Source organism: Strix aluco, chromosome 13 (assembly GCF_031877795.1).
Source record: "Strix aluco isolate bStrAlu1 chromosome 13, bStrAlu1.hap1, whole genome shotgun sequence".
Taxonomy (NCBI): Eukaryota; Metazoa; Chordata; class Aves; order Strigiformes; family Strigidae; genus Strix; species Strix aluco.
Window position 1 is genome coordinate 545,456 of NC_133943.1, and position 22,977 is coordinate 568,432.

Consider the following 22,977-nt stretch of genomic DNA (forward strand, 5'->3'; position numbering starts at 1 on the left):
GCGGAAAAATGCTCTAAAAGCAGCATAACTAGCCCTCAAAAAGGTAGCATCATGCACTGTTCTGCTCTCCAGCTCATTAAGAAATGACATAGAAAGGCCACGAAGAGGAAAGCATCTCAACCTCTTCAATTAGACACTAAATTCAGTAGGAAGTTGGACAGGGGTAAGGGGAATGCGTCTCCAAAAACCTTCATTTTAGGGTATGGAAGGAAACTACAGAAGTTCTCTCTACACTGGTCCAGTCAGGACACTCAGAAACTGAAATACTTCAGAAACTTCCTCTTAAATGGTTTCAATTCCATCACCTGATGTTGGAAATCCTCCAGCACAAAGTGAAATTAAACCCCTGTGTTTATAACCAAAGTAATTTTGATTTTTCTTGTTTAGAGATATAGTATGAAAAGCATACAAAAATATTGCTAATTTATTTTAAAAATTATTTTTGAGAAGACAGAATTGTAATGTTCTTTAATAATTTCAGTAAAAGAATCCAAAACTAGTTTTATAAAAAAAAAAGTATGAATTGAGACACAAAAACATTGACTCAAACAGCACTGAATGAAGTGTTTGTCTAAATTTTTTTTTTGGGGGGTGGAGGGTGGTGTTGTTTCATGTTATGTACTTGAAAATGAATCTGAAAATTCGTTTTGTTAAGGAAGTTACAGCATGTCTTAAAACTGGGTCAGTATAAATAATGCCATCTGCGGGATCACTGAAATTAGAGGTACTGCAGCGCAGATAAGACTTAGCAAATACCCAACTGTTTCCTCTGCCAAGTTCATTCTCAAACACACAACTAACTTTTAATGTATGAATTAAGAGAAAGCAGACTTACTTTTTAAGATCTGAGATTATGAGATATCACTAATCAACTCTTCCATTGTTCCGTCTTACTACAGTATAATACAGAGATTAATTTTGCAATCACTTGACAGCAGTATTGTTCAGCTCTGCCTGTAACCTGAAAGCAATCTGGCCGATGCTGTATCTAGTGCTGAAAGCCCCAAACATCTACACATTAAAACTTCATAAGCCGTTCTGAATTCACCATATACTGCCATGAAGTAATTTTGACTTCTCTTTTGTTTCTTGTTGCTGTAAAATATTTTAAAGGTTTCCTTTTCTTCTACTGTGTTTATAAACCATTACAACCAACTCAGGACAGAATCAGCTGAAAGAAGTAAACTGATTTTATTCTGTGATCAGGCAAAACGACAAATTTGACTCATTAGTGGAAGCACACACTTCACTGCTAGCTATCCCCTCCTGCGGTTATGGGTTCCACCCAAAAGGCTCATCTCACTGTGAGAACAGGAGAAGCCAGATCTAAGACTTGATACCAGGAAAGTTCTGAAAAAAAAAAAAAAAAAATTTTCAAAAATTACTTGAAGAAGATTGATGTTCTTGCTCTGTCTTTCCTTCTGTATTGCAGTACTCACAAAACTTTGACTGAAAGCTTACAAAAAACCCCAACCCAAGCACACATCCCAGTGATTCTGTTTTCACTGGCACTCCTCTCCACTGCTTTGACCACCCACATTTAACCTGACAGGTCACACCCCAGCAGATGATTACATCCTTCAAAGCACGCAGGGACCCTCCAGTAGGGACCCTCCACGCTACACTGATCCCTTGCTGGCAGTGTCAGAAATTGCAGGTAAGAATATTCAGCTGACCATCTTGAAGGCTTAACCCTTTCTATTGTTCTTCCAAACCTCACAAATATACAGACATCAGAATCCTCCCTCTATCCTTTATCCATTTTTTGTTCAGTCTTGACTATCATGTTCAGCATCGTATTTGTTTCCTGTCTTAAAACAATGAGTACTACACTGCCATTTCCTTTTTGAGCAAATTACAGATTAAAGTTGCTCCGCCCAGTTATTTTAGAAGACTATCCTAAAAGCAGAGGTAACTAAAAGTTGGTCCTCTCTTGTAGTTAGTAGAACTAATACCCGTTTTAACTACTTTGATGCTTATATCCTTCAAAGAAGTGTTCTAAAGGATTACTTGTCATCCAGCCAGTTTGATGGAAGGCAAAGGCCCCCCTTCACATGTACTGGATTGTTCCAAGACCTCAGGAAAGACGTCACCTCACTCAGCTTGTACAGGCTCAAAAATAGGGGGATGCTGCTCAGAGCTGCTTCTTTGTAAATGTTAATCAGAAACTAACTTGTAACCAGTCTGCAATTGCAAACCTTCCTTTGCAACAGAAAATCATCAGCTCTTGGTATACATTTAGTGCTACTGCACACTGAAAAAACATTAATTACTTTTGTACTAGCAGAGGAACTCAGCTGTATCTGTGCAAACTGAAGCATGGTATTTAAGCCAGGAGTGGTTTTAGAGACCTCCTAGGAGGGCCTCTGCAGCGATTACAAACAGCAGTTGAGTCCAAAATTTTGCCAGCCTAACATGACTTCCTTAAGTATCTAAATATTTTATAAAAACTTAAGAAAATATAGTTTACCCAGGAGTCAGTGGGCTGCCACCTAAGATTTCTTCTCCATGGTCTTTACATCTAAAGCCCAGGAATAATACCCTTGCATCTTGAACACCTTCATTATGGCCCCCACTTTAATGCATTCCCATCACACCTGACAGCTGCAAACCAAGAGAACTGGAAACACCAATCATCATTCAGAGGTAATGCATTTGAATGGGCATTTTTCCTGCTCATAAGTATGTTATTTTCTTTTAATTTCTTTCAGCTATAATACACGTCCTAACAAATATTTATGCACAAGACTTAAGGTCTAAATCAAGCAAGTAGAAAAAAAATTATAGCAATATTGCAATTAGTAAAATATAGTGCTATAATATTCTGAGTCACATAAGGATTCTGTCCAGAAGCTCACTTTTTTTAAAATAGGATGACAAGATAGACAAGTGCCATGAGATTAAGAAGTGTTTAGTGCAATTTTCCTATCACCTAAAAGAAAAGGTTTACATGTTTAAATGCAGCTTTTTCCAATATATATACACCAAAGAACTAGAGGTTAAAAAGATTGACGTTCTTTGTTAATTAAAAAGTCTGTCTGCTAACCCTGAATTCTTTCAAAAATACTCTGAGTGGAGAGGATTCAGGCAAGTTCCGTACACAGTGGACACATGAGTGCAAACAAATTGACAACATGGACATGTAGCGGACAAGACAATTACAGTTTGCCAATTTACCTGGAAGTGGAATAGGCATGCCAGGAAGGGGGACACGAAATGGAGGTACCATTACTGGTGGAAAAGCAGGAATTGCTGCAGTTGGTTGAGGTACTGCATGAGGAACTGCAGGAGGCAATGTCTGTGGGACTGGCTGGGGTACAGTCTGCACAGGTGTAGCAGAAGGAGCAGAGGTTGAAACACTGACTGATGGTGTGGCAACTGAAACACCCGAACTCGGGGTCTGGTCTTGTGTGGTAGGTGCTGATAAAAAAAAACAAAGAACACCTTGTATCTTAGACACTACAATATATTTGCTGCAAACATACTGGCTCTCTGTTTCCCAACAGACGTTATATAAGCAGATATGCTTAGGTATAATCAGCAGGAAGACACTCTTGGACAAAAAACTTTGTCTTCTCTGTAACATTAAATATTCACAAAGTCAAGTTCAAATTTTCCTTGTCCCATTCTTTACACCTAACAAGTCTCTATAGCAGTAGCAAGGGTGTATCGAAGGACAAATACAGCCCAAAATGAAATTCTACTCTGTATCCCTGTTCAGAAAAACAGAAAGGGAATATTACAGAGAGTTTCAAAGGGAAAAGGGTTGTTCTTATGCTAAAGGAACACAGGTTCTGCTTTTTAACAAGCAGCATGTGTGTGACAACAGTCTGTAAAACTATGTTATTAAGTTGTAATCCAAGAATGGAAAAAGGTCAATAAAAAATCATGTGTAAATAAGCAAGGAAAAGGAAATACTTTTGCTCAGAAGCTGCAAGAACTTTCTTGGTCTTCAGTGCCTCCCAGTGGGAAAATACACTACTAGCATTGAATTCCATAATCCTTGCAACATGACTGAAACCAGCACTTAACCCAGAATAAATAGTGCTACGTATCAAAGCACTGGCAAACAGGAGCTGGAGACGTGACTGATTCAACTCATTGACCAGCCTTGAGAATTTACACTGTAAAATTTGGTGGAGGGGAAGAGGAACTGTTGTAAAAATGAACTAATTGAAAAAAACCTACAAAAAAGCCACACCAACTTATGACCATATTATATATGGGCATACTGTGCATTTTCTTCAGTGTTTAACGACTACAGAAGCATTCCCAATAACATACCAGTACTAGCACATTTAAATAAAGATTTTTTGATCTGATGTTAAGTGTTTCAGAAAGGGTGAAAGTTCTTAGCACTGCCTAAAATTTAGGGAAACAGAGCAGACAGTCAGTATGTGATTTGTTTTAAGACCTAAGTCAAATAGGTACCAGACAAGAATGAAGCTCAGCCAGAAGTCCCTTTTTTTTTTTTTCCAGGCCAAGTTTGAGAGTTATAAAATTATAAATGATAGAATTTTATCACCTAGGCACAGACACCAACAGTAACAGTTCTTGAAAGCAAAGACAAAGTGTAGCAGGTAGAACAGATAGAAGTGGAACAGATTCGATATTAGGAAATCTTGTTTCAGAGAAGGTGCATAAAGTGCTATTCCACACACAGGATCAGTTCTCCAAAGCCTGGCATTAGGCCAGAAGCTAACATTCACCTCCTACCTGATTCTCGTTACTCAGCAAAATAGTTAGACCAGACCATATTTCAACAAGGCAGCTGAACACAGTACTAAGTTACCTGTCAAATTAAGTAAGAGCCCTAAAATGCTTTGAGCGGTACAAAATTATTTGCTACCCTGAAGATCTGTCCTCCCTCCAGTGTTAACTGAAAGCAGAAGTTGAGGGTCACCTCCCTTTCACACACAGATCTCTAAAGTTTGCATTAAATGGTGAGTCAAGCTTGACTTGCCTCACCTGTTACAGGAAAAGGATGAAGCAATTCCAGCAGATGCAACTATACACTACAACTAGAGTCAGAACAGGTCAGCAATCACCCATCATCTGCAGACTCTTTGGCCTGACTCAGTGCACACGATTTTGCCAGCGCAGCTACAACACCCAAGACTGCCAGACAACAGGACTGGGGATCAGCACAGCCGCCGTGCTCTCGCAGCCCTGGTGAGGCCAGCGACACCAGCCAAAGCGCTCCGTCGCAGGCGTGCCCTGCTTGGCCAGGCCAGGTGACCTTAGGGTTTGCTGTTCACACGCTCGTGCAAACAGATCTGTGCTACACAACACACGCCTCTGTACAGATGCTCTGCACTAGATGCCATAGTGTAACTCACACTACTCCTATTATATGCAGATACCACGTACAAACATGCAGTATGTGCATGCTGCGTAAATTCAGACCCCTTTTCTCTTGAGGTTCCCTCAGTTGGAAAACCCTTAAAAGCAAGGGCTCAGCCCATGTAAACAGCAATTATCTTCAGGCTATTATTCAAAGGTCATGAGTGAACAATAATGGCTCTAAGGACTTTCTTTTTCCTCTTTTGTGCAACTCTAACAAATCGGAACTTATGAGGCTTAGTCAGAAGAATAATGCTAATAAAAGTAATACACCAGAAGCAGCTCTATTCTGCAATCAGCCAATTCTGCACAGCCCAGGAGCAGCACTCAAAGATCCAGCCTCTTCAAGCAACAGATGCCATTTTGGAAACAAAGCAGAAATTGCTACAACTAGAATTCCTACCTCAGATTAACTTTTCTTGTGAAATACTTAAAAAACCCCAATTTAGCTTTATCTACAGTCAAAAGAAAATGGATGCATAATAGCTTTGAGATGATGCAATAACAGCAGAAGAAAAATACACAAAGACCTAAAGAAAAAGGGTTGCATGCTGATCTAGTATTATTATCCTGAAGTAACTCAGACTGCGGGGGAAAAAAAAAGAAAAAAGAAAAAAAGGTTCACATGCAAAGTTCTTCTAGATTAAATACTGCACTTTAAACTCATACTCCACTTTCTGTTGAAACAACCTCCTCCTGGATACCAAGTTTTTGCTGCAGCAATTCCCCAAAGCAGCACCCCACCACCTGCTCCCCACCATCGCAAAGGTTGAGAAGCCCGCAGTTACTCACTGGAAATCGTCTGTGAAACGGAAGTGGCTGTGGTTGTGGTAGCGGTTGTGGAGGACTGAGTACTCGAGGATGTGGATGGAGAGGCCACAGATGCAGGACTACTGGTGGTTGGTGTGGAGGCACCTACTGCTTGGGCCTGGGCCTGGGCTTGCGCCTGGGCCTGGGCAGCCAGCATCGGCGTCAGCTCCGACTGCTGGATAACTTTGACCCCGTCTGGCTTAGTCCACGCTGACTCACGTGTACGCGCGTTATAGAAATAGACCTACAATTGAAGAATGGCACCATCAAACCACTGCTGATCTGGAGGAGGAGGTTTATAAATGACCAAGTTCCTGCTGTTTTAAAAACAATTAGTAAGAGGATAGACAAGAGGGTAGGATTCTACCACAGTGCCAGACTGCGTATGACAACGCGTTTACACCCACTACTTCGCTCTTTCTGGTAACTGCCTTACCTTGCCATCTGGAGTTTTGTTTTCTACCCAGATTTCTTCAGCTGGGGGCATGGCTGGTGTTCCAGGGGCAGAGACAGGCGGCATTCCTGGAGGGAACATCATACCGGGAGGTGGTGGCATGCTACCCATGGGAGGAGGCATAAATGGTGGTCTCTAAAGGCATATAATAACAATAATGATGATAATAATAATAATAATAATAATACAATTTTCAAGCAGAGTTTTCCTTTATTAGAGCACCAACAGACAGTACAACTATAGGAAGGTTAACTCTGGCAGCCTCGAGAGCTTCTTTAACAATCTAAAGCTACCAGCTCAGAGAGTGCGCTCCCTGACCAGCCACCACCTACGGCAGAACACCTGCATAAGCATTTAACTGCTGAGACACTAACGTAAATGCAAAGCATCAGAAAAAAGTGGCATGAAAAGAAGTGGGGTGACAGAAAACTCCTCTCCTGAAAAGGAGAAAATATCCCAATGCAGTAAAGAATGAAAGAATTGTTCCTGAATAACTGCCACTCACGACATCCCCAGCTGGGAATCAAATACACTACTAAACGGTTACACAATGATCCTCCCAGTGAAGAAATACAAAAAAATCAAAAGTAAGGACCAAATTTATTGGCATAGCAGAGCAGCGGATTTCATTACAATCCATTCTACTTCTTGCTTTCCCATTAACTAAAATTCTAACTAGCTCCAATTATTAAAAAAAAGAAAAATATCAAATTACATTTTCGTTATTGCATCATCGTAAGAAATCTGGAACTGCCCTGCACACCATCGTTACCTGAAAGCCCAAACGCCTGCTTTCTAATTCAAAGTACATTAAGTTCTTTTATTTTACTTATTTATTTGGACTGTTCTGAAGTTTCCTGTGCGTAACAAGTACAGTGAATACTTCCCTATAAAAAAGACAGTCGACAAAACCCAGCAAGTTCTTTAACTCACTCTGCATACACCTACAACTGACCTAATTATCTCCATCACTCCCGTTCTAATTGAACTTGTGATTCAAAAGGTTTCCTCTTCAGAGAGGCAGTGCCAAGACAGCTCACGGGTAAAGCCCTTCAGGTGCTGCGCTCAGAGCTGACAGGCTGGGTGAGAGGCGCAGGGGCAGCGAGCCTGGGGTGCTGCTGAACCCGGGATGTGTGCGGGGAATCCCGTGTCACGGGGACGGGGCGGCTCGGTGTGCCACAACGCAAACACCGAGGGCTGCAGTCCCACCCTTGGCGGTTTCCAGCATGTGCCATGCCCTTGGTTTCTGCCTGCATTTGGCTTCTTTTAGAAGTACTCCCCAGATCAAAATTTCTGCCATAAGAGTGATACTTTAAACCGCTTTCTGAACTCACGTACCTACTCTGATTTTTGTTAAATGCTATTATAAAGGAAGTCAAGAGTACATGAACAGAATTCAAAACAAACAAAAAGGCCATTAAAGTAACTACAGTCTTTCTTTGCCTCCTTATTTCTTCTCCACAGCTCCTCCAGCTGGCCACAAGATGATCTTTCTCTTTACTGCTCTACAACCTGTAAAAAGAATCCAGCAGAGTTCACTTTTTACCTTCTATTGCTGCTTTCCCCCAAAAAAGGCGTTAGACCGCCCCAGGGCGGTCCTGGGAGCGAGGAGGGGATGCCAGGTGCCCAGTCAGGGCATCCTGAATGCCCTTCGGCTCCGCTCTGAGCGCACCCTCTCCTCCATTTCAACCGCAGCACCTTTCAACATCGTGTCTCCCCGTGCACCAGTGGCAGAGTGAGAAGCTAAAAACCAACATTCGGTGGGAAGCAGAGCACGGGGCTGACATGAAAGACTCAGACGTGCTTGGTGCATGGATTCCACACATGGTAAGGAGTTGTAGCAGACGTGCTCACTGCATGGCATGATAAAGCTGCTGTGATGTAACAGCTGAGAGCTGAAGCACATTCAGAATATAATTCAAACACATAAATCAAGGAGATAGCAGCAGCTAGGCTTGGGGCTTCAAATTAACTCTGGCTGATTCTTGAAACTGCAAGAAACAAGATCCTCTTCATTGCTTCAGGAGCTTTCAAGGTAGCACATGGGCACATGAACACTAACACCAAGAGGGAAAATGGGAGCACAAAGCACCAGAAGAAAGGCACAGTAGGTGGAAATAGTCTTACATAAACTTAAGCTGAGCATGAAAACATACCATAGAACAACGCCCCTGGTACTGAAGGAAAGGAAAAGATGGCAGTCAGCGAGGTGAGTGGGGCTCTTTACACCCCTCAAACCTACTGTTTCAGTCTTCAGCTCCACAGGACTTTTGTTCAGCTGAGAACATTTCAATGAAATGAACAGCTGCTTCACACCTCCCTGAACAGCCCGAGTTCTAATAACACACAGAGAGAAAACTGCTATGGAAAACGTGCACCGGTTTCTTCTTGAACTCTTGTGCTCAGCATGATGACAGCACACAAAAATCAGACTACAGTTTGATGTTCATTTATTTTAGATTAAGTCCAGCTTAAGTCCCTGTTCCTGCTCTCACCGCTCCCTTGCCTCCTCCCGCAGCACTCCCCCATTTCACACGCAGCTCTCTGCGGAGCCATACAGGGACCCGATCCACGGTACGGGTATGTGGAAAAAAGCCCCCAGAGCCCTGCTGACAAAAACCATAGGCAAAGCAAAGCCTAAAACGCCAAGGAGTAACCCATGTCAGCATCTTCTCTCTCCATCTTGCCCGCATGCCTACATTTTAAAATAAATTTCACAGCACTAAAGTTTTTACTGTTTTATTACAAATAGTGGATTTAAACCATTATTTATAAACCACATAGTACTGTTCACCTCCTTGCAGGCCCACACAGTGATTACACTGCCCCAACAGCACTACACTCCTACAGTGCTATTAAAACAATACATTTCTTATTCACAAACGTGTTGTACCTTTCAAACAGTACGAGTCTCTGAAAAGTAGACAAAAAAACTTAAACATACATCACCATGAAATGCAGACAGAAATCTACCTTACTTGAGCCCAACAGGCTCAGGCTATCCCTGTAGGTGCTAGAATGCTCCAAATTAAAAAAAACAAACACAAAGAAACCCCAACAAACCAAAGACAACAACAAAAAAGGTAAAGAGCATTCTCCCTCTGCCAAGAGTAAACTTATGTCAGCACAAGGGCCACCTGCAGCTGCTCCAGGCAAACACCGAGCCCACTCTTCCATTTGTTTCCAGATGTTAACTTTTCCTTTGTCAGTGTGTTGACAATTTTGGGTGCGTTAGGAACCACGCGCCCTCCTGAAGCAAAACACGCCTGCCACTGATTATATACCTACTTCTCAGAATTGCTGCCTGCCCACCTAACCAATCCCTCGGTGATCAGCAATAATAAACCACCAGAGCGACAGCAGGTGTGGCTCGTGCTGGAACCCCACAGGATTCAGCTGCACCTTTGCTGTCGGTCCCTGTGCGTGTCCCTCACTACCTCACTAAGCGAATACGGGCAAAATTAAGATAACCCTGGGAGGCTGACGCGTGCTCCGCGTGCCTGCTTTGACACGTTCAGAAGTCTGAGCATGGCCTTAATCCTGCATTCAGCACGGCCACAGGGCACCAACATGAAGTCAGGTTTCAGCACAGACTCCGCTGGTGAGCGTGTATCCTGACTGCGTAATTGATTTGTTTAGAACTGCCTCAAGGAGCCTTACACAAGTAGCAGTTACACACCACAGCTATGCATTAGTTTCATAATACCATACGCAAGCCTTATGTTTTCATCGTGTCCTACTGTTTTTCTCATCCATTTTAATGTCTTTCCTCTTATCGTTTCCACATGTGAAAATAAACAAGGAAAATCCCTAAATCCCAACTCAGCAAAACAAGAGAATCCCCGGTTCTTTACCTGTAAATGCGGAGGTCCCATTGGTGGAGGGATCCCTCCTGGAGGTGGCATCGGAGGCATGTTTGGATCAAAGGGAGGACGTCCAAAAGGGGGGCGAGGTGGTGGAGGAGGACCTCGCATCATACCAAAAGGCGGAGGTGGTCGCATGAGAGGCGGTGGGCCTCTCATGACTGCGTTTGGTGGGGGAGCTGGGCCACGGAATCTCAGTGCTTGCTGCTGAGCCATTCTGCGGATAAGGCCAAAGGGAAACAACGTTCATTTCCATTTGCTGTTTGGCTGTAGGAAAATCAGTTCTTATGATAAACAGGGAAAAACCCTAATAAAAATCAAAAGGGTGTGGAAAAAATGCCAAGTTTGAATAAACAAAGTTAAGCGTGCCACTACTTCAATAGTTTCCTCCCCTTCCACAGCTCAAGTTTGTTAGTCCTCAACTGTTAATTTTTACTCATGGAAATGAATAACCTAGAGCTGGGATCGGGGTAGGCAGGCATTGCGGAAGCGCATCCAGATCTGCCAAAGCTCCTTCAACACGACCTGCGGCTCTGACTCCTGTCTGCATGTACATCCTAGACTTCTCAAGCAGCGGCTGTCAATCGTGCCGAGGGCTTTAACTGTCCTGTAGCACAAGTGTCCGACAGGACCATCTACATCCCTCACGTTTGTGACCTACGGTAAGGCCTAAACCCGCTGTGCCACCCAACCCTCTACACGGGGAGCCTTTTAAATGCATATATAGAAAAAAACGTTCACCTTTGGAACCAACAAACGCTCTTCTGCTGCTCTCAGGAAAACAATTTTGCCCACCATTTAGTGCCAGTGCAATACCAATGTTGGCATGATGACTCAAAATTGAAAAAAACAAAGGTTATGAGAAGGTGAACGGCAACACACACGCAGCTCAGCGCCCAGAGCGCGCGGGCAGCCCCTGCTCCTGCCGACCCGGGCTGCAAGCGGCGCGCAGAGCGCCAAGGGCAGGCGCTTCCCGGCGGGAGCTGCCCGGGGGACCCCGCCAGGCGCCCCGACCGCCCGCCCGCCGCCGCTCCCCGGCAGCCCAGCTCCACGCCCGAGCGCGGAGCTCGGCGGGCGGCCCCGGCCCGGCGACGAGGGCTCAGCCGCCCCCGCGGGGCCCGTCCCAGCGCCGGCTCCACGCGGGGACAGAAAATGGAGGCGGCGAGGCTATAGCTCCCGCCGGGCTGCCCGCCCCGCCCCGCCGGCCGCGCCCAGGCCCAGGCCCGCTCCCCCGCCACCGCTGGCGGCCGCCCGCCAGGAGCAGGCCGGGCCCGCGGGCCGCGCTACGGGAAGGCCGCGGCGGGCGGGCCGGGCCAGGCCGCGGCCCCCGCGAGAGCCCGCGCCCGCCGCCACGCGGTACCTGAGCTCGCTGCCGTACCGCTCCGCCGCCGCCTCCCCCTCGCCGCCGCCAGCCCCCGCGCCGCCGCCGCCGCCGCCGCCCCGCTCCGCCATCGCCGCCTCGCAGCGCCGCCGAGCCCACCCGCTGCCGCTGCCGCCCCGGCCAGGCCCCGCCGCACCCCATTGGCCATCCCCCACGCCCGTCAGCGTGCGCGGGGGCGGGCGCGCCCTGCGATTGGCCGCCGCGCCCGCCGACTTTGAATGGGGGAAGCCAGGCGCGCCGGGATTGGCTGAGCGCGGGCGTCCCGCGCCGCTTGCGGCAGTGGGTCACGTGAGGCGTGACCCGGGGAGAGGAGCGGAACTGACCTCACGTAAGACGGAACAGGCTGCGGGGGGAAAAAAAGGGACGGGCGCTACGTCCAATCAGCGGGCGAGCCCCGGGCACCAATCACGGCCCGCGGGCGACTGTGCGCTCCCAACCAGAAAAGCCAAATCAGAAACGTCCCGCCCCGCCTCCGGGGGCGGGGTTGGAGCAGCGGCCAATGGCGGGGCACGAGGGCGGGGCTTAACCGCCCAGGAAAGATCGTCAGCAGCAGCAGCCAATGAGCGGGCAGGCGGCGGGGAGCTGCCGGCCAATGGGGAGCTGCGCGGGCCCCGCCCGCGGCCGCCGGGGGACACTGTCCGTCTGTCTGTCCGTCCGTCCGACGGGCGGGCCTGGCGCGGGGCTCTGAGGGGGCTCCGGGGTCCGGCCCTGCTCTGGCGGTGACCGCGCCCCGGGGCAGAGGCGTCGGGTCCTGCCGGCGGGGGCCGCTCCGCACGTCCGGGCAGGAGCGGAGCGGCCCGGGCAGCACCTCAGGGAGCCGGTGGTTCGCTCCCGCGGCCGCGCCGGTTGTCGAGGGGCAGGAAGAGGACGGGCGAGTGTTCGCACCAGGCGCTGGCGGCAGGAGCGGCTCGGGACGTTCTGCGGCGCCAGGAGGCAGCGTGAGCCCGCCCGCAGCCCGCGGGGTCCCCGCAGCGAGGGGCCGGAGGGGCTCAGGAGGCGGCTGCGCGCCCTCTCCCCGCACCACGGGCCCATCTCCAGGGCTGGAGCCGCTGGGGCTGAACCAGCAGCGCCAGCTGGAGCGGGGGGTGCAGCGAGAAGCGGAGGGTGAGGGGCTGTCGCTGGGTCCCTCAGCCCCCATTAGTGCTGCGGCTGCATCCTGCTCCGCCTCGCCACCCCCGAGGCCCTGACTGACATAACTGCTGGCACAAGGCCTGACGTACACACGGTGCACTGGCAGAAGCTCCTTGAAGATGCCATTAGAGCAGTAAAGCCTTGTTTTGACTGGGGTAGCTCATTTCTCCAGCTGGAGTTTGATTTACCATAATGGCACGCGGCTGCAGTTGTCAAAAAACCTGCCAGCGTGTGGGGGCTGCTGGCCTGGCCACCTCCCCGCGGCAGCCGGCCAAGGGGCCGAGACGCGGGTTGTGGCAAACCGCGGTGTGCGCCCTGAGGTGCCCCGCGGACCTGGAAAGCGGAGAGTTCCTGCTGCGCCGTGCTTCCCGCGGGGCTGGTGCAGACGCGAATGGGTTCCTGCTGCCCTGGGGGGTCCCGCTGGGGCGGGAGAGGGCCCCGGGGGGGCGGCCGCGGTGTGGCCGGGTCCGCAGCCCTCGCTGGCAGGCAGTGTTGGCGGGTTCCCCTGAGACGTGGCCGTCAGGGCTCCCCGGGGAGCCTGGCAGGCAGGTAACGGACTGAGGACTCGTTACGGCCGAGTAACGTACGTGAGAAGTCGTGCGGTCAGCGAAGCAAACGCGCTTGGTTCAGACGCTCAGTCCTGTGTTTATTTTATGGCCCAGTAGCCTGACTCATCAGGTGAGGACTGAGAAAACTCTCAATTTATGGGTAAAGCCTGCAATAACCCGCTGCAGAAACTGGGAGCTCAGCTGTGGCGCCGATGTTATGTTTGAGACAAAGTGCGATATAAAATATTCTGTTGAAAAGCCTCCTGCAGCTGAATTACACATTTCAAAAGAAAAAAAGAAACAGAACAACCCTGCAAGGCCGCATTTCGTGTGCCAGGGGATGTTGCCACACTGCCCACTGCGGGGAGGACGTGGGGAGCCTCGCTGAGCCATCGTGTCGTTCCATCTCTAACTGCTTTGATTTTGTGATCCCACTTTTCCTGTTCCTCTCTTTCTGTCAAAAAAAGAGACGTCTTTTCTTAAATAATAAAAATAATCAGAATTACTAAGGGACTTCTTGATAGCACTGTGCTAAAGAGAGTCCTGCACACTTTGATTTTACTGCTGGGTTTCTTTGTTCATGTGTTTTTCTTGAAGTCTCTGCTGCTGGGAGGATTTTTGACAGCTCGACGGGTGGCTGGGGTTCCCCGGGTGCGTGCGTGCCCCCTCCATCCCAGCGGGTCCCCGGCCCACCCTGCCCTGGCTGGCAGCCGCTTGGGGAGCCAGGGCCCTCCCCGTGTCCTCGGCCCCTCCAAGGAGCGGTGGGAAGGAGCCAGGGTCAAGCTCCGCAGGCTCAGCCCGAGCGACGGGTGAGCTGCGTGGGGGGAGAGGAGATGGAGCCGGGAGTCCCCAGCCCCCGTCCCCCTCGCCAGCGCCTCGAGCGCTCGGCGCTTTCTGACGGCAGGAGATGAGAATGGTTTTGGGATGTGATAGCTGAGATCCTCCCCAGACAGTGGGGCTGTCTGTCTTCCAGGAGCGTCTTTCATCCTGCTTTTCATCTGCTTGTTTCAGGATTGTCTCATTAATTTATTAATTAGAGGCTGGCAGGCAGGAGCATCTGCAGGGCCCTCTCCTGTGTTTGGGGAGAGCTGGCCCCGTTCCGCACAGGGCCCCGCGCTGCTGCGCCATGGCCCCCCCCCGTGCTGCTCAGCTTTATTTTCTCAAAGCACTGCAGCTAGTAATTCTTGGACTGCAGTTCTATCAGAAGTGATTGATTGTGAGCTGCAAAACGCCAGTCATTTTGACAGAGTTGACGGCACCTGTTCAGCTGGATGTGGCTTTTGGAAATGGTACAATTTATTGCGCTTAATGTGAACTTCCCCCAGATCACATTAAAAATCTGGATTCTAATAGCGCAGGCTGCTGGTTGCAGGGACGCCCTCGCTCATTAACCAGCAGGGTAGGCTCCGGGAGCACAGATGTGAGAGGCGACCGATGAGCCGCGGCTCGTTCATCACCTCAGAAAGCCCCGGCACCACTCCCCGGGCCGGGAGGGCACCGTGGGCCATGCTCGGGGGGACAGGGCTGCAGCCAGTGCTTGGCAGGGGCCTGAGTCCGCCCAGGGAACCCCAAACCCAAACCGCAGTGCTTCTGGAGCGGCTGACATGGTAGCACAAGGGTGACAGCCCTGGGGCCAGCTGGGCGTCCCTGGAGTTTTTCAGAAGAGCCCGTGGCCAGGGCGCCCGCAGAGCCTTCCTCCCCCCTCGCCCACCCGCCCCGGGCTCTTGCTGCGGGGTGGCTCGGGGACTGCTGGCTCCGCTCTGCCACGCAACAGCATGGAGCTGCTGCTCGAGAGAGAGCATTCTCCGTGGAGATTTTTAAGCTGTAAACCTTTTAAAATGTTTAGATCTCCGTAATTTTTAAAGGATTGTTTCTGTCCTCGTCCAACTTCTCTGCCAGATCTGCAGGAAAGATGCTTGAAATTTCACGTTTTGGAGACTCCCTCTCAAATCTACCCAAGTCCCGGAGTTTCCTGGGTCCAAACTGAGCGGCCTTTTTCTTCCTTGTTGCAGCTCTGTGAGGTGAGCTGATGCTCAGTGCTGTGGTGTCGCGAGTGTCACAGCCCTCGGGCCGTGGTGGGCTCCCGCGAGGGCAGAGGCCCCGCACCACCGCCGAGCGCTGCCCTGTCCGTGGCGCCGCGATGAGCCGTTCGGTCGTGCAGGCTCCCAGACGCTGACATCTTGTCATTCTTTTTTAATTTTTTCAGATTTCAGGTTGAAGTGTGATGCCGAATTAAAAATTTTGCCCTGGGCTGTCTGCAGGGCCTCTCGGCTGCTGCTGCGCCAGCATCTGCTGGGGAGACCCCCCGGTCCCGTGTCGGAAGGCGACAGCCCCGAGCTGGCACCGGGCAGCGGGGTGGGGGAGGCTCCTGCCGGTGCCAGCGAAGGTGCCGTCGCTTTCCTAGGGCCTCGCATTTCACCGCTGCCCGTGTGGGGCCCAGCACAGGTCCCTGAGGGGAAGAAGGTCCCCGCAAAAGCTGGGCACGACTCTGGCAGGGGGGGTGGCCGCCACCGGGCCTGGGCGTCCCTTGAAGACATTCATCCCTGAAGAGAGCAGCGCTGGTGAAGCCACAGCACGGCCCTCGGCAAACCAGACACCGTTTCTGCGTCCAGGGTCAGCCAGGCCAGCGGGGCTGGGGTTGTGCAGCTCACAGGGGTGAGGGGAGCACCCACCGCACCCCACCCCTGGCCCAGCCGTCCCCTGGGGCTAGTGGGGGCTCCGCAGGGGCTCAGCCACCGGCGCAGCAGACTCTTGCTGCCAAGGGTGAGATAAACAGAAGGGCCTTGGGCTGTGGTTCTGATTGGGATCCAGCCCTCACTCTTCTGGTAATCTGTCTGTTTTCTCTCCTGGTGTAATTTTTTTTCTGCAGAATAGCAATGGTTAAAACGTTAATTGGCTTCACTCTGGCTAATTGCATTTCATGGTGAACGTATCTGTAGAACAATCCTTTCATATTTTCTGACTGCTAGGTTATTAAACCAAGGGCAGAAAAAGGAATTTATGGTTGTGCTTTTCTGTGAGGTTTAAATAATTATTGGTTTTGGAAATTATACCTTGGAAATGGAGAGAAAGGGGCTGTCTGAAGGAAGCTCGGGGAGCCAGCGATGGGGAGGCCAGCCCCTCGCACGCAGGCTGCGGTGGTGGTACCTGCCACGCCGCACCGCGCCGCACCGCTCGCCATGTAATATCATTTATGGGCATAATGTCATTTAAACCCTTCAGCAACCTTGTGATGGGGCTCCAGAGGTGGATTTTGGAGCTGAAACCGTGGGGCTGGCCACCCCCTGCCCCACGTGTGTGCCGTGCTCCTGCTCAGCGGCGGGGCTGGGGCTGGCCTGTGCCCGCAGCCACTGTGAGGCACCGGCCGGGCGTCGGGGGGGAGCAGATGGGTCTGGGCGTTGTGGGTCTGGGCATTGTTAAACTTTAACAGGGCGCATCCCCATCCGTCACGTCAGCTGCCGCAGGGCATGGCGCACGCAGCCCCGGGCACGGAGCTCCCCGATCTGGCCTAATGCTGTCCCCGGATTTATATGAAAAAACCCTGTTTTTTCTGTGCATGGAGAGTCTGTAGTTTCCCCCCCGACATGGGGAAAGGGGTCTGCGGAGCTGCAGAGGAGGAGGTGAGGTCTGTGGAGGTGCCCAGAGCCAGCCAGAGCAGAGGGTTGTGCTCAAAGCAGTTTGGAGGTTAGAGATGGAGGTTACGGATAGAGCACAGCCGCAAAGCTGAGCCCAGGCTCTCTGCTCCCTGTTTGCAGCATGATCATCTCCTGCAGCTCCTTGGCCAGGAGGGACCGTGCCCAGGCCGTGCCACCCCACCCTGCGAGTCCTTCTGAGACCTGTGACCACCGCTAGCCACCGCCGTGGGGCTGGGGAGCAGGCCCTGGCCGAGGAGGGCACACCCGTCCCCTGTACCCACATTCTGGGGGCATCCAGGGCAACTCCTCCTGCCTGAGACCAGCCACAGAGCTGACACTAATAGAAAAAGACCATTAAAAAGCTCTGTGATATTCTGTTCTCCTGCTTCTGGTCCCTCTCTCCCTTTGTTGCTGCTGGCGTTTTATGAATTATTGATGTGCCTAGGTGCTGCTGCTCTCCCGTTTCCTCCGCTGCTGCTCCCGCTGCCGCAGCCGTGCCAGCCCCGCACCGTCCCGGGGATGAGCTGCTGCCAGACGATGCCCCGGGAGGCAGCAGGAGGGACTCGGTCCCCAGCGTGTCCCCACGACAGAGCCGCTTGGCCCCCGAGCTCCTGGCTGGCACAGGTCAGGGCTTTAGAGGGACGTGGAGATGCCCTGTGAGCTCCTCTGCCCGCACGAGGCTTGTCTCCTCCAGCTCCTGACCACGGCTTCTGCTGGTCCCCAGGTCCCTTCTCCAGCCTGCGCGGCCAGGGGCTTCTCCTCGGTGCCGTCTCAGCTCCCTCCCTCAGAGCACAGGGCCCACGGTGCAGGGCGCAGACACAACTGGGCTGCCCAACCCCAGAAGTGCCCCCACGAACCCCCCCACCAGCGTCCCCCCAGCAGAGCAGGGTCGGGGTCTGTCAGGACTCTGTGTCCCCTCCCGGGGGTGGCCACATGGCAGCCTTGTGCCAGTCCCCGTGACGGGGTAGCGGGGAGAGGAGATCTTCCACGGAGCATTGGAAATGTGCCGCTGTCCCTGAGAGACCAGCAGTGCTCCATCTCCGGGGTTAATATTTCATGAGGCGGTTTTAGGATAGAAGCTGAGTGTGGAGGGACAGGGCAGACGTGATCTCCCACTCCTGGAGCGGTACCAGAGGGTCACGGCGCTGTGACAGTGTCTGTGGGGCTGCTCCCGGGGGGACGTGCCCTGGGACCGTGGCACCTGCTTGGGGCTGAAGCGCTGGGATGCAGGGGGGCTGCAGCAGGGTGAGGGGGGTCCGTGCTGCTCGGGGGGAGTTCGTTTGGCTGCCCAAGATTGAGGGGATTTGGGGCAAACCCACTGCTGGGGCCCCGCCTCAGCTCCGCCGTGCTGACCCGGGGAACGGCATCGATGTTAAATCCCGGGACACCGCATCTCACGGCCAATTTGCTCAGGTTTCCTCGGTGGGGGCTAATGTGTTTTCCATGTCAGCGTGCCTGCACGTGGCATCCAACCCGACTGCAAGACGGAGCCGCTAATACTGCAGGACTGGCTCACGTGCCCTGCTTGCAGTGGGGGGACAGGGGCTGTGCTCATCGCCCCTGCTCTGCTCCTCCAAACAGCTTGGGCCTGGACTGACCCCAAATCCACAATATTTCAGGTTTCCTCATGAAAGGAAGAACCGAACAACTCCTCCCACCCCAGTGTCTCTGACAAGGAAAACACTTGCTCTATCCAAAATATATTGGGTTCTTTCACTGCTTGCATGCCCCCCAAAAAGCTACTGAAGGGAAGCACAAAATCTGCCTTTGAAAAGTGCAGAGTTTAAAGAAATGTCAAAATTTTTCCTAAATAATTCCTTCTGTCTTTAGACGAGAGTTATTTTGAGTTGCAAGGCATTTCAACCCCCTTGGCAGCATCAATACTTGGTCAACCCCTCTCTTAGAGCCGGGCCCCAGCTCCCCTCCATCTCCAGCTGCCGCTGAGGTTCCTGTCCCAGCAAAGGGATCCAGGAGAGCCCATCCTTGCTGCCCACCCCCAGCCACCATCCCTCAACCTCCCGGCCCACTGCTACACGCTCGTCCCTCTGCTCCGCAGGAGCACGGTGCTTCGGGAGGAGAGGCCAGCCAGGGAGGAATGACCAGCCCGGGGCACTGCGAGGGGAGCAGAGACAGGAGCTGGTCACGCCCTGGCGATGGCCTCAAGCTGCGCCAGGGCAGGGTCAGACTGGCTCTTAGGAAGCATTTCTTTCCAGAAGGGGCTGTTGGGTGTTGGAATGGGCTGCCCAGGGCAGGGGGGGAGTCCCCATCCCTGGAGGGGTTGAAGAGTCGGGTTGACCCAGCGCTGAGGGATCTGGTGGAGTTGGGAACGGTCAGTGTGAGGTTCATGGCTGGGCTGGAGGAGCTTCAAGGGCTTTTCCAGCCAAGATGATTCTGGGATTCTGTGATGGAAGGAGATCCTGCCCGCAGGCAGCGAGGCACCTTTCAGCCACGGCTGGAGCAGACTGGACACGGGCTGTGAAAATGCTGCATGCTGCTTGTCCCTTTGCCAGTCCCCAAACCACGGCTGGGGAGTCGCACAGCACAGAACCAGCCAAGCAATAAACAGAAGTTCAAGGGTTTTTTTCAGATGCTTTTATATGTTCTCACTACATTACTTAAAGGAGGATCTCTGAGTTTTGCTTTTTTTTTTATAGGCAGAAAGCTGCACTCAGGCCATAATGTGGTAACGGTTGTAGACTAATGTGTTTTGGCATTTGGGGAAAACCAGATGTATTCTGAAACAATGGCGATATCAATCTTTAACATCATCTCTGACTCAGATCCTTGACATGTGTTCCTGCTCGCAGAGCTGTTGAGGGCACGTGTAAGCACCCGGCTCCCTTGGAGCAGCACCGGTGAGCTCAGGGCCAGCTCGGCCCGCGGGCTCGGGGCAGCGACTGGCCCCCCACCGGCACGGGGGCTGCGTGGGCAACCAGCCGGGCACCCTCAGCCCGGGCTGCGGCGGGCAGGCTGCTCCGGCCTGGGGACGTGTTGGTGCAAGCTCCAGGCTGCTCCTGGTCGTGGCTGGTGTGCGTGGAGCTGACCCAAAGGAGAGAGCTGCCGGTGACCTGCAAAAATGCTTTAGCCTCTGGCAAAGGACGGGTGCTCAGCTGAAGCTTCTTTAGCTCTGCATTCTGCAGAGGTCTTGAAAATTTAATCCCTCCCAAAGCATTTCCTGCTTTTTTAGCGGCTTTGTCGTCTAGGCGTAACATCCTTTTATGTGTTTTTTGTTGTGTGAATTATACAGTGTGTTTGGGCGTGCTCTGTCCCAGAGGTAGCTCTGGAGGAGGATTTCAAACACGGGAGATGAAAGGGATGTTCTCTGCGTGCCACAAACACTGCGGCTGCCGAGCGCGGCCCCGCTCGCTGCGCGTCTGAAGAGCACGATCAGCTGCGATGATCCCCCCTCGTCTCTGCTTCCCCGAGCGGGCAGCGCAGCCCAGCCGAGAGGCACCGGAGCCCCCGCAGCGCCCGCCTGCCCCCAGCCCCACGTGGCAGCGAGCCCTCGGCCGCAGGACCTCGCCCAGCCTCCCTCTCCCGCCTTTCCTCAGCCCAAAGAACGGCTCCTGCTGCTGTTCGGAAGCAGCATCAAGATGTGAAGGCGAAGGTGGTGGGGCTCTTGCTGCGAGGCCAAGGGGGGTACCATGGGAGACCGAGGAGCATCCCACCATCCCACCTGCCCAGCGCGGGGGACACCGGGCCCCTCCGCGGTGCTGGTGCTCCCCTCTGACTCTGGGGAGCGCCTCGTCTGTTGTGCTCACAGCTCGGCAGGAGCCGCGCAGGAGGATGCTGACGGTCCCTTGCAGGGGCAGCTCGGGGGGCAGAGGGACGGGGCCTCTCACACCCGCCATCACAGCCACCTGGTTTGGGGCTGTGAGGGCACCGGGGCGGCTCTTGACTGAGCAGAGCAGCAGCAGCCCCGGAGGGTGCTTCTCCCCCGGCAGCCCAGGGTGCTGCCTCTCGGTCCCGGCCAGAAGGAGGGTTTGTCCCCCGCGCTGCCGTCCTCCCCCCGCAGCATCCCCAGTGCTTTCGGGACCCAGTGGCCCAGCTCGTCCTGCATAAACAAGAGCCCCGGCAAACTCACAGAAGGCACGTGTTAGACACACCAGCCTCGGGAGGAGAAAAATCAAAGGTTTCCCTGCAAATCCATCTGCCCTACATCTCCTCTCCATTTTGATCTCCAAACTCATGCAAGTTTAAAAAGCAAGTAAATGCTGACAGCGTGATTAACCTCCCCACCTGCTCCCTGCTTCCTTCTCTCCTGGAAAGAGAAGCTTGGCTCACCTGCCTGGTGGGAGAATATCCTTCAAGTGCCAGGATGTAGGGACTGAAACCAAGATGGTTCCACTGAAATTACAAAACGCTACACTTTTAAATAGGAGCTGAATTATTTAGTGCCCTCGCACTACCCAAATGCTTGGGTTTTTTTGGTGGATGATGGCTTGGTTTCCCTCCCAGCTCTTCTGTTATGACAGTGAGTAAATGGAGAGATACCGCACTCCTCAAACATTTATAAATAATAACCCGCGTGAGGATCAGGCTCTGCCACTGCGACCCGGACAGGGTGGGAGGGGTGACGGGGTGTCTGGTCCTGGTGTCACCCAGGTCTGCCCCCCGCAAGGTCCCCAGCAGCCAGGAGCACAGGCTGGGTGACATGGCTCATGCAGGCACTTGGGTCCTGGCTCCCCTTGTGCGCCTGGAGAGAATGGAAACACGTAACACTTGAAACCTCAAAGGCACGGACTAACTAAGGGCACGGACTAAAGGCATGGACTAAAGGCACGGAGGAAAGGAGTAACCCCGATGGCGGGGCCAGAGCCCGGGTGCCCCAGTGCAGCCCCAGTGCAGGTCCAGACCCCTCAGCCCTCAGCATCCAGCAACTGGTATTTCCATCCACACACAAGGCTCGTTGAAGGTTGAAGACGTTTACTGTATGTCAGAACTGTTTTACAAGAGCTGATCTAGATTTATGTAGTGTTATTGTACATTTTTAATTCTCTTTGGATTTAAAACCAGTCAAAGTGTTTAATTTTCCTCTGCGTATTGTTTTGCTCCTTCATATAAAATTCAACTGAAAATCTTGTGACAGATATCTCCAAATATAGTTCTAAATTTGCTTAAAGAAACAAAGTCTAAACCATGTCTTGATGATGGAATCAATTTGTATCTAACATTTCCAGGCAAACTGCAAAGCACAACCAGTGTCATTAAAGACAAATTTGCTTAATTGCTTTAAAACACTCTGCTCTGAGAATAACTAGCGAAACTGCATGGCTGGGATGAATTCCTTCTGCTCTGTCTTGGTGTAAAGCGGCATTTTCTCTCGGATGCAAACACCCCGCGAAGCCCACGGCCACACGCTCTCGGCCTCCCCAGCTGGTCCGGCTGAACCGGCGGGTGACGGTGGGCGCAGTCCCGTCCCCGCTGGCTGTCCGGGCTGCTGGGGACCTGCCAGGCTGCCCAGGCAGAGCTCCCTTCTCCCCCGGGGGCCCTGCTCGCAGGCAGGCGACTGTCCTGCAGCTGCTCTGCCCACTGCTCCCTCGCTGAGCCGGGCTTAGCTGGGCTGGGCTGGCTACTGGGCTGAGCCAGGCTGGGCTGGGCCGGACTGGGCTGCCCGTGGCGCTGGGACTCCCAGAGCTCTGGGGTTCCCCAGCCCCAGGCCCGTGTCTCTCGGGTGCAGACCCAACCCTGGCTCCAGCCCTGCAGAGCTTGGCCCCGCGCACGGGGCCTGGAGCTGGGGCCGGGCTCTCCGCACAGGTCAGGTCTGGCACAAACCACCTTCCCAAGAGACGTTCCTCGTCCCAGACTGGAC

General features: G+C 52.3%; 1 protein-coding gene across 6 annotated transcripts in view; it reads right to left on the reverse strand.

The window, feature by feature from the left end:
* The window catches only part of TCERG1 (transcription elongation regulator 1), a 33,967-nt gene extending 22,019 nt beyond the window's left edge, over window positions 1-11,948 (reverse strand). For 3 of the 6 annotated variants that reach the window (XM_074839063.1, XM_074839062.1, XM_074839061.1), the window contains exons 1-5: window positions 11,831-11,948; window positions 10,462-10,687; window positions 6,590-6,742; window positions 6,136-6,397; window positions 3,178-3,420 (exon numbers count right to left, since the gene is read on the reverse strand). In XM_074839063.1, the coding sequence (XP_074695164.1) occupies window positions 3,178-3,420; window positions 6,136-6,397; window positions 6,590-6,742; window positions 10,462-10,687; window positions 11,831-11,922 (976 nt within the window). In that variant the 5' untranslated portion in view covers window positions 11,923-11,948. Of the gene's footprint in view, window positions 1-3,177; window positions 3,421-6,135; window positions 6,398-6,589; window positions 6,743-10,461; window positions 10,688-11,211; window positions 11,304-11,830 lie in introns of all 6 variants that reach the window. The other 3 variants (XM_074839066.1, XM_074839065.1, XM_074839064.1) reach the window with 2 other exon arrangements.
* Between the last annotated feature and the right edge of the window lie 11,029 nt (window positions 11,949-22,977).